Source organism: Diabrotica virgifera, chromosome 6, assembly GCF_917563875.1.
Source record: "Diabrotica virgifera virgifera chromosome 6, PGI_DIABVI_V3a".
In the NCBI taxonomy this organism is placed as follows: Eukaryota; Metazoa; Arthropoda; class Insecta; order Coleoptera; family Chrysomelidae; genus Diabrotica; species Diabrotica virgifera.
In genome coordinates, this window is record NC_065448.1 from 25,152,678 (window position 1) to 25,165,074 (window position 12,397).

Here is a 12,397-nt window from a genome sequence, read left to right on the forward strand (position 1 = left end):
CCTATTAGGGTTTTAAAACTTTTTCCTTAAGTCAAAGTCCTTTAAAATTTTGCCAGAACACTACGCAATTACGCCAGTAACTCAGTGGTTATGGTACTAGCTTACCAAGTCAGACGGCTCAGGTTCGATCCCTGGTACAGACATGAGAAAATTTTCAATTTCAGTCTAAAGTTCTAAGATCAATAGTGGATGCACCATGGTATGTAACTAATCAAACACTTCACGAAGACTTAAATATACCTTTCATCAGAGAAGAAATCCATCGAGCATCTGAATCACAAAACGAGCGTACCATTCACCATGACAATGAGTTAGTAAGGGAATTATTCCATAATGGCCCTGCCACAAGGAGACTAGATCGAACCTGGCCTCAGGATCTATTTTAAAACTTAAACATAAATAGAATAAGATGAGACATCATTGGAAGTATCTTCTTCATGCCCAAAAACATGGAACAAATTTACTTAATACTCTTTTAATGATGTAGATTGTAAATAAACATAATTACATAAAAAAATTTTTTTTCTGATTGAACTGTCAATAATATTGTCAGCTTGACTTGTTTGCTGACGTTTTAACGAAACATGTCAAAGTGACATACTTATTTTATATATTCTTATTATTAGATTTTATATGTTTAATTTAAGAAAGAACTAGAGATTTGACTTTTCATAAAAAACTGCTTTTTATTTATTCAACAACTACTTTTATATTTTATCAACAACAACCTACTTAATTTTTTTATGTAAACATTCTAAAGCTTGGTTTATATGAACAACATTACGAAAATATATATTACAATACTCCCACCTTTTGTTAAGTTGTTCAACCCATAAACAAACCTTTTAAATAAAAAAATATAACAAATGTCCACTTTATTGCACTCTGAATGTCTATCTCTTGCTTGTCCAGTGTCCAAAACGTAGTCAATGGTGGAACGATGAGTTTCTATATCACCTGCATCATCTGTGTCACTGTATCCATGCATGTTAACTTTATTATATTTGTCATAATAGCGATATCACTAGGGAGCGGATTTATATGCGATCAATTTTGATGAAATATGCGCAAGGTATGCACAAAAATTCAAAAAATGCGCATTTCGAGAAACCACAAATTTTCTGTTCTATTCTATTCTATCGGGTTCTTTTATAGGGGGGCGGCAATCTTATTTATTATCTTTCAAATAAAATCATTATTTTAAATATATGCAATTTATTCACATTTTTTACAAAAACTGATACCAATAGTTACCTATTTAAAATAAAACAACAATATCACTATATATATCTCCCATTACAATTCACTACAATGTGTTTTTCCAAATTTTTTACGAGCAAACATTTTCTTTGATATTTTTATAACTTGAAAAACTCCTTTCAACATCAATAGAAGTAATTGGGGCGTATTTAAAATAACTTAAGCCGAATATTCTGCACCAAAATACATTTCAAAATTTTCCTTAAAGATTTCGCATAAATATGTTCTCCAAAGTTTTAAAGCCCTTTAAAGACGGGATCTGATCTAAAGCATGAATATTTCAATTCCCGTTAGAAAATCGTAAAACTATGGTCACAGTATATAACCTCTATATACTGTGCTATGGTCACCTATGGTCATGGTTAAATGTGTAAATTCTCTTAACAATAGGGGATTTAAAAGAATCACCAGAATTGGAGGTACCTGCTAAATATAATAAAAGTAAATAAAATTCGGATTTCCCGGTAAACCATCCTTCATCATTTTACATCCTACAATCATTTTATAACGGCGTACTATAAATAAGTACTTTGTGTAAAGATCGGGTATTTTCTAAGAAAAAATGAAAAGGCAGTGAATGAGCCGTCTCTCTTCAGGTAGTTCTCGAATTAATAGAACAGCCTGTGCGGGGAAATATTTTGTGTCGAATTAAAATTTTTTTTTTGGACTTAAATGTTTTTAATAGGCACAACATATTCATGTTTTTTTTTAAAATATGCAAAATTTAGTAAAGTTCTTAAATATGCGAAATATGCATGCAATATGCATTTAGCATAAAATCCGCTCCCTAAATATCACTCACATCATCACCTGCTTCTTTAATTTGCTTAGCAAGATCCTGCACTTTTGCTATGTGTTGAGCGATAGTATCTAGGCTACTCATCTTATATTGATGAAACCGTTCATGCAACATCATTTTATTTGATTCTGATTTCTGCTCATAAATAGACTCAAGGGTCTCCATAATCTCTTTAGCAGTATTACAACTTTCAATCAAAGTAATCTGATTTAAACTCACTGCAGATGTTAAAGTGTACATAGCCTGGGCATCCTTTTTAAACCATGCCTGCAAGTAAATACCTTTTGCCCTTAAGGCACATTTCAGTTGGAACTTCCACTGCTGAAAGTTAAGGCCATCAAATTTACTAACTGTGGTTATATCTATTTTGTCACCCATTTTTTTAGTTTCAAATTTCCGGCGACACACGCCACTCTAGTTCTTTCTTTCACTGGGACAAACCCTTATACTTCGGACTCACCGGCCAAGTCTTTAAACGTATTTTCTTGCTTATTCGGACACACCGATACGTTTAAACTATACAATATACGCAGTAGTTAATTATGATCTGGTAGGGGAGTGCAATTAGAACGAAAAGATACAATGTTTCGGAAAAAATCAAACAAGGTTATATTTTTCTAAAACTTTTTTTGTTAGTTTATAAATGTGTTAAAGTAAAAAGTTCTACTCACAAATTTCGCCGCTAATTGTTTATTAATTGTTTAAACAATAACAATTGTTTTGTATAAATAATGTTAAGAATATGGGTGAATTCAATATCAAATTTTATTTTGATAAAAAATGTTTTTATTTTAGTCTTGATTATGCTGAACCCGAATCTGACATTACAATTTGAAAATTCAAAATGGCGGATTCAAAATGGCGAATTTTTTCCTAAAAATCCTTAAAATCCGAATTAATTGTAAAATCCGAATTTTTTTTATAAAACGTGTTTGTTTACATATTTGTGGATATTTTTGAGAGGTTGCTGACCTGAATCAAATTTTGATAATTTAAATTATAAAATGGCAGATCCAAAATGGCGGATAACTTAAAAAATAGTTGTAAAATCATAATTTCTTTAGAAAATGTATTTATTTCTACATATATTTATTTTTGAGAGCTTTGATAAACCTAACTTAAATGTTAACATTATAAACTATAAAATGGCGGATCCAAAATGCGGATTTTCTAAAAAGAACATAAAAAGAACATTTTTCTAAAACATTTATTGTCTTTATTTTTAACAGGTTGTTGAATCTGAATTAAAGATTAAAAATTTAAATTTCAAAATGAAAAACAAGTAGACTCCAATCAAACAAATATGGAATTTCATTCTTAAACAAAAGATAAACAAATAATTTTCACAATAATATTAAAAATTAAAATGTATTAGAAAGAATATTAAAAAAAAAACAAATTATCGATTAGAAGGATATGATTACATATTTTAACATAGTTTTTAATTCCAAACAACTTTTCTTTATAAAAATTTTCGATATTGTGAAATATAAAGGTACTTTACTCTTGAGTGAAATTCATATTTTTTGACATACCTCGTACAAAATTAACAAAATTTGATATTTGATTGCATCTTATGTTATATACGATGCAGAGTATTTTATAAAGAATAACTTTTTTTCGTAAAACTGATATTAAAAAAGTTATCAATAGGTTCCATGTTACGCAGACATACTGTATAAGAGCTAAAAAAATTTTTTGTTGAACATTTATTATTGTTGAAGCTCATTATTAAATGTATTTTAGGTAAGTTTTACAGAAAAAAGTTTTGATCACTCTGCATATACATTTTTCCAGCTGGTAATTTTCGGTTTTTGTATTACATTTTTGTTATCTTTCTTAGTTTTCTCAAAAAGAAATTGTTTATTTCATTTTTAAACTAAAATAATTCAGTAATTTTTAAAGAATACATCCCAAGCTTAAAAAAATAGCAAAAAAATTTTATTAGATTGATTCAAACTTGAGTAATACCGTCTTAAATTGGTGGGAATTCTGTAAAACTACGAAGTGTTCAAAAATTACATTTTTGAGACATCGTATTATTTGAATTAAATTTTTGAGATTTTTTTTGAATAAAACATCGTTTAGTAAGATGATTGAGAGGTAAGTTGTGCAAATTTGAGAGTTTTATACGTAAAATTGTATTAGTTACACATTTTTAAATCATTTTTAAACAAAATTCATGTAAGGCCCAATTTCCGCCCACGCCGTACTTATGTCCATATATTTTATTTCTTTATATTACAACCATAAGATAGTTTATTTCATCTTCTTTCATGTCCAATTTGTAAAATTTCTTTTGATCGCTTAGTTAAAGAATTACATTAAAAAAACTCAACCGTGCAATTCTTCCAACGCTAGTTTATAGTGCGCCAATGTGTGTGACAAGGGTAACTTTAGCGTTATAAATAAAAAATTACAGAAGCTAGAGATTTAATTTTAGAAAAATCTCTATAGAAGGTTTTTTTTGTAAAATTTTCTGAATTTTTCAATGGTCAAGTCAGTTTTTTTCTAAAAATTATATTTTTGTAGTTATTTAAAAAAACATCTAACTTCGCTGTTCATTTGTTTAATAAAAAATGAAGCACCCACTTCTCGAGTAGAACTTTTTGATATGTTGTTTATTAAACATTTCTTAATGAAATTACAAAAAGTTTTATCTTGTTTGATTTTTTCCGAAGTGAAAATCTAAATGCACTCCCCTATGGGGCCACATAACCTATTAGATTTTATATGTATAATTTAAGAACGAACTAGAGATTTGACTTTTCATAAAAAACTGCTTTTTATTTATTCAACAACTACTTTCATATTTTATCAAGAACAACCTACATAACAACCTATTTAATTACAGAGTAATTTCCACATATTAATATATTTTTCAAATTGGGCTCTGTACCGCCATTCTTTATTATATTACGAATACGTGTGCCAAATATCTCGAAAAAATATTCAAAATTACAGCTGCAATCTTGGAACGCGTTTTGGCTACCTGTTGATCGCTACTGTATCACCTTTTTTTATGTAAACATTCTAAAGCTTGGTTTATATGAACAACATTACAAAAATATATATTCCAATAATTATATATACAGGGTGAGTCACCACTAACGGGACGGAAGATTACAGCGAAATGGTAAAAGATTTCAAAAAAATTTAAATTGAATAGTTTGTAAGTTGATAAAAGCTACATTTTAAAATTATTTTGAAATATACAGGGTGTCCCAATAAATGGCGGCGTATCAAAGTTATATTTTTTCTTATGGAACACCCTGTATTTTATTGCATTTTTTAATTGTCCGCAAAAAGAAGGTATAGTTTCATAAGGCTTCCTTATACCTATGTACAGAGTGTTCTGAGTTATGTTGACATTTCTTAAAATGTAAAGTTTTAAAAGAAGGCTTATTCTCAAGTTATTTAAGAAATTATAGTTATTATGTAGAAGTTAGTCAAGTTATTATGTAGAATACATAAGAAAAACCACTATCATCCGTATAAAACTCAACTACACCAGCATTAGACAGAACAGGAACGTTTAACTTTTCGTTTATAGACCTTAGAATTTGGAGAAGATCCTGATTTTTTTAAGAATGTATTGTGTACAGACAAATCTACCTATTTTTCATAATAATCGTCTATTTAATAGACATAGCTTTCATTTTATTATGATACAGTAAACAAACATTTTACTGTTGATCGCCAACATCGACGAATAGAAGTGTTAATGTTTGGGGCATTATTCTGAGCAAATACGTTATCGACCCATATTTTTTTGACGAAAATCTGAATGGAGCAACTTTTTTAAATTTCTTAAAACAAGTTTTTTGGATCCATCTTAAAACCTTCCACTTAGCGTGCGAACAAACATGTGGCTCCAATTGGACGACATAGTTCCAGCTTATTTTTGACGTGATGTTAAGAACAACCTCAACATAAAATTTAGAAATAAATGGATAGATAGATTCGGTCCATACCTATATTTGGCCACCTAGGTCACCAGGATTGACCAAGATGAATTTTTTTAAACGGGGTTATATTAAAAATATTGTAAATGCTACACTTCCTACCTTACTACTTCAGATGATATTTTTATGAAATTAAGAATTTCGAACGCTTTTGCGTCTATAACACCAGCTATGTTAAATAATGTAAACAAATCATTTAAAATCGCTTGTTGTATAAACATTTTGAACATGTATTACATAACTGATAATTTTTTACTTATAGTAAGTTGTGGTTCATTTTGTATTATTTATGTATTTGTTTTATTAAGATTCCATATGTTTCGTTATGTATTTAGTTATTTTTAATAACGAAACAATTTATTTTACAAATCAGCAAATAAAAATATACCTACATATTTATTTACAACTACACTCTATTCTATAACTATGCCAAGATGATGGGTTTAAAAATCGAGAGTGACAATTGATGTACCGTTTAAGAAAATTGTAAATTACGCAAAAACTATGACTCCTAGTTATAGAACATCTATATACCTACCATTCGAAAGAAAAACCTGTGTTTAGTATAATCATTGCTTAATATACATGGTGTTCTAATAAAATAACCATCATATTATGCTACATTGAATAATCCAATAATGAAACTGTAAATTTTGAACACCCTGTACATAAATGTGTAATAATCAATCATGGTATGCATTAATTATAAGATAATTACCAGACCGTATTGTCATATAATGACAATGTCATACAATGACATTAATTAACTTCATCTTTCGTTTTAAAATCGATTTACAGATTAAGAATTTAAATAATTGTAAATTACGCAAGAACTATGAGACCTAGGTATAGGACATCCATATACCATTCGAAAGAGGTAAATTTGTTAAGTATAATTATTTATTAATATACATGGTGTTCCATTTAAAATAAGCATCATATAACATATTGAATATTTCAATAATGAAACTGTAAATTTTGAACACCCTGTAGATAAATGTGTAATAATTAATCATGGATTACATTCAACCAATATCCAACAATTTATATGTAAAAGTAATATTTTTATAATTTCTTAAATAACTTGAGAATAAGCCTTCTTTTAAAACTTTACATTTTAAGAAAAGTCAACATAACTCAGAACACTCTGTACATACGTATAGCGAAGCCTTATGAAACTATACCTTATTGTTTGGGGACAAGTAAAAAATGCAATAAAATACAGGGTATTCCATAAGAAAAAATATAACTTTGATACGCCGCCATTTATTGGGACACCCTGTATATTTCAAAATAATTTTAAAATGAAAAGCTACATTTCAAAATAATTGTATAGCTGTATATTTCAAAATAGTTTTAAAATGAAAAGCTACATTTTAAAATTATTTTGAAATATACAGGGTGTCCCAATAAATGGCGGCGTATCAAAGTTATATTTTTTCTTATGGAATACCCTGTATTTTATTGCATTTTTTACTCTTACAAACTATTAATTTAAAATTTTTTTCAAATCTTTTACCATTTCGCTGTAATCTTCCATTCCGTTAGTGGTGACTCACCCTGTATATTTATAAATAAACAGTGCTTTATGTTTTTAAAATATAATTTTACTCGTTCTGTGCTTTGTTTTTAAACCAGGAGGAATAAACTAAAAAGACATATTCACACCCAAGAAAGTCACTAGAAAAATCACTAAATACATCTTCTTTTTTGGCTGATCATGTCGGCCTTTCACGGTAATCCATAAATATTATACTATACCATACTATACTAATACGTCGCTACAGAGGTCTAAAAACAACTGTATTTTTATGAAAAAGCACACTAAAAATCTAAATATTAAACGAATAACGCAGAAAACACAAAAAATCGCCGATATAACTTAATTAACCTATGAAATGCCAATAGTGTCAAAATTTGATAAATGTCAATAGTGTGAAACTTGCCTGCGGTTCGACAAATTTCAAACAAGCATTACAGTGCGGTAAATTTGAATTACTCCTCCTGGTTTAAAACCAGACTATAGAAAAATCTCACTCCAATGGTGCGTTTTAGAACCACTTACTTTTCAACAACATGTAAAGTTATGAAAATGGACATAGTGTTGTATCCTTCTCAGGTACAGAAATATTTTTTTCTCATTATTAGAGTTACCGGTTAAATATGGTAAATACAAGTCAAGTCAAACATTACAACCATACAAGTTCTAAGAACTAGTATATTAATGGATGCACAATAATAATGGCAGTCCAGAGAAACTGGAAATGGATGGCTTCCAGAGAAAAAAAAAGTCAATACTTAAGATCTACTTAGATAAATTTTAAATTTTCCATCTCTTAAATATGTATAAAAAGAAGTAGACAAATACAAACCATCTGATAGCCGAGATTTTTCTCGTGGAAGTTTATTTTCCAATGCCAGGGATCTAGCTCTTCCTCTTCTTTTTGGAGCAACAGGCACCTTTATTTGCCTATTTCGATTTGCTTGAGAGACTGATGTAAGATCTATGGTGGGTATTTCATCTTTCTCGTAATCCACACGTTGTTCAAGACAAACCTGTGTTTGTGTTAATCTATCGAATTTATTTCTATTATCGTTCAACCAATTCAGAACTTCGTTTCTATTGGAATTATCATGGAAATCTAAAATCTGATATTCTTCATCTTTATCTGTTTTCTTTCTGGTATACTTTTGCTTGGAACCCTTTTTATTTACCAAAAACTCTTGGGATCGCTTTAGCAATCTATCAAAAGCATCTTCTTTTGATACTGATACTTGTGATGCATGTCCTTTTTGTTCTTGCGGTGAAGATTTTTTAGATTTCTTTTCATCTGGTTTGTTTTTGGTTTCCATACCAAGGGATCGCTTTAGCAATCTATCAAAAGCATCTTCTTTTGATACTGATACTTGCGATGCATGTCCTTTTTGTTCTTGTGGTGAAGATTTTTTAGATTTCTCTTCATCTTGCTTGTTTTTGGTTTCCTTATCAAGATTTTTAGGTACCAATTTGATTTTACTGTTCTTATTGCTTTTATTTATGCTATCATTTCTTCCTCCCGACTTACGTTTATTGTTATATATTTTCTTATATACATTTTCTTTTTCTGGAACTACTTTTAACACTGTATCATTGCTACTTTCTTTGGAAGTAGAAGGTAAATTTTTATTTTTAGTTTTTTCGACTTGTTGAGATTCTTTATTCTGGTGGACTATTTGTTCAACTGAAATAAAAAAAAAATGATCAACTTAAAGCAGGGTCCAGACACGTGTAATGCGTAACATGTAATTTAACATGAATTCTGCAATTGGATTGACAGTATGAGCATCACATAAGGATACTTTCGGATACAATTAGTGTCTCTTTGTAAAGAAAATGAAATCGACTTTACTAAGTAACAAGACATTTACTCAACACACACTACACATTACTCCCATGATCTAGTTACGTCCCAAGTACCTATATATGTAATCAAATAGCTAAAGGTTCAAAAACCAAGGCCAGAATTGCCAGAAAACAAAAAAAAATAGGCAGAAACAAGTGAAAGAAAAATCTGTCCATTCCCATTTACAGTAGGAAAAATGAAAGAATATGCATGCGTCATCGATGATATGCATACGAATCAAATCAAAAATTTATAGTCAAAACAACGTCTAAACTAAGTTAATACTGTAAAAAAACGGATGTGACTACTACCCCATCGCTGCGTAAATGTGTCAAAAATTTTTTGTGATATTATTCTTTTTCTGATAATACCTATATATTTATTGGTAATAAATGTTACTTTCACTACCGTAATTAATTATTTGATATAGATTAATAATACAAAAATCATGAGTAAGCAAATATAGTATTATGAATTTCTCCATGTTAAAGTTGCCGGACGTAAATAGTAACAGGAATTTAAAAAATGTCGTTTATGTCAGCTGCATTAAGTGACTTAAATTAAAGTAAACTTAATGAATTCAGATCATTTTGGTATCCAGATCATTTTCGACATTATCTGCACCTAAATGTACATTTGTAAAAATATACTAATCTGTAATTTTATACACTATGATTGAAAAGTCAGAGTAATATGTACACATTTGGCAAACTCATAGACAGAAGTTAACCATATTGATTGACAGATGATTACTTACAAATTTTATTGACTTATTTTAATTAAATAAATACTTACCAAACCAAAAATACAATAATATAATATCAAAATAGCTTTAAAAAAACTGAGTTTATTCAAGTAAATATGACTGATTATTAAAATTTATAAACTCTACTGAACCTAACCCAGTTTCACTGTCAAAGTGACAGAAATTGAATTTGTCAGATTATACGCTGTGAGCTCGTACGTAGAGGGGATATTTACAAATTCGCGAGCATCAGTAGTGGCAAGTCTGTAAACGTTTACCGGAAATTTGACATAAATGTCAAAGTGATTAATTTAAAATTAAAATTAAAAACATTAATTATAAAAATTATTAGTTGGTCAAAGCTGTGGTATATATTTTTACCTTAAATATACTTACGTTTTAAATACTGAATTTAAGTTTTTTTAATGTTCCGTAATATGTAATTATAAATTAATATATTAATCTTAACGCCATCTACACGATAATTGTGAAAGTATCCGAAGTAAGAATTTCATATTTTATCAATAGAACGTCAAAATGATTAGCAGAATTTAAAAAAAATCGATTACAATTTAATTACTTTTTTGCGTTGTAAATATTAACACATTCGCGGACACACTGTCATTTTATACACGTATTCTTATGGAGTAAATGACTTCATATGCAGTCATGACCGCGAATGTGTTAAGCGATAACAATTAAATAATATATTTAAAAATTACCGGTAAAAGTTGAATTAGTAGTCCGCTAGGAGCGACACCAGCGAAGCTCAGAGCGTATAGGTGATCAGCACGATTACTCGAATAGTAGTTTATACAATCATTATCTCTACTGATGTTGAATATTTTTCTAAGAATGACATTAAAAGTACAGAAATAGTCCAGTGTAAGTTTACATTTTCTACTAAATTAATATAACTACGTTGAACAATTGTATCGCTGTCTCACTCTGTCAATTATAAATATGTACAGTCGGAAAAATGAAAGAATACCCATGAACGAACATATAAAACACGCTGTATTTTCCTGTCACTGTGTCACAAAGAAAATTGTCCAGTGCAAGTACATGTAACAATAATTATTACATGTACTTGCGCTGGCCAATTTTTTGTGTGACACGGTGACAGGAAAATACAGCGTGTTTTATATGTTCGTTCATGGGTATTCTTTCATTTTTTCTACTGTAACTGCGTATGTCTTGGATAACGTTTTTGCTTTGTAGACAACACTTAATAATCTATCTCTCTCGTTTGTTATTTATAGAAAAAGGCAGCAAATCCAAAATATGTGCTTGATATGATCCTGCATGGGTATTCTCTCATTTTTCCGACTGTAATGTATATTTATTGACAGTCTGCTTTAGACAAATTTTAAACCCCTATTTCTGCTTTCATTTGTTTGTATATTTACTTTTTAAATTAGGCAAAAGACAGAGTAATCTAAGCAGACAAAAGTTTGTTGTTCAATTTCTATTTGGACACAAAATAAAGGTAAACACTTACTTGAAGAGCCTTCCTTTCCTTCTATGTCTCTACAAACCACAGAAACAAATTCTGCAATTTTGTCAGCAAACACATCTTTGTAAGGGACAAATCTTCTAGTGATTACAGCCTTGCATAAAGGACATACTTTTTGATTACTAGTTCTAAGGTTGCCAAAACAATTTGAACAAAGCCTATGGGAACATTCCAATTCGGCACATTCTCCTACTATATCAAGACTGAAACAAATCACAATCACAATTAAAAATTGCTGTAAGTTTTTAAACTTATGACACCCACCATATAGGACACTTCAACTTTTCTTTTAGACCTAAAAGTTCTTTACAAAGCCTATTTAGATCCATTATCATGAACAAAATAAAATTCTACAATTACAATTTGTTTATAAATTTATTAACTGTGATCTAATCAAAAACTTTTCAAGGTTCAGACACTTGTATTGGCGGTAAAATGAAAAAAACACAAGAAAAATAAACTTTTATAAATCTTGGTGAATGATTCATTGGCGTAGGCAATAATAAATTAAACAAATCAATTTCAGGAAACTCTATTGAATGTGTAATAAACAATATAACAACTTAATAATTTTTTAATATTTATTAGGAGCTAATATAATTTAATATTGAACTATGTGGAACTTAAAAACGTAAATAAAAATTGTTTTTATTTATAGAGTTGACTGTACATTCTATCTTACGGATCACTGAAGTAGTTCAAAGTGCCCAAGTAAATTAGATCTGTAAA

General features: G+C 29.1%; 1 protein-coding gene across 1 annotated transcript in view; it reads right to left on the reverse strand.

The window, feature by feature from the left end:
- LOC114326979 (breast cancer type 1 susceptibility protein homolog) overlaps positions 1 to 12,123 on the reverse strand; it is a 91,481-nt gene extending 79,358 nt beyond the window's left edge. The window contains exons 1-3 of the mRNA XM_050654851.1: positions 11,933 to 12,123; positions 11,654 to 11,871; positions 8,397 to 9,245 (exon numbers count right to left, since the gene is read on the reverse strand). Of these exons, the coding sequence (XP_050510808.1) occupies positions 8,397 to 9,245; positions 11,654 to 11,871; positions 11,933 to 12,003 (1,138 nt within the window). The 5' untranslated portion in view covers positions 12,004 to 12,123. The remainder of the gene's footprint in view (positions 1 to 8,396; positions 9,246 to 11,653; positions 11,872 to 11,932) is intronic.
- Between the last annotated feature and the right edge of the window lie 274 nt (positions 12,124 to 12,397).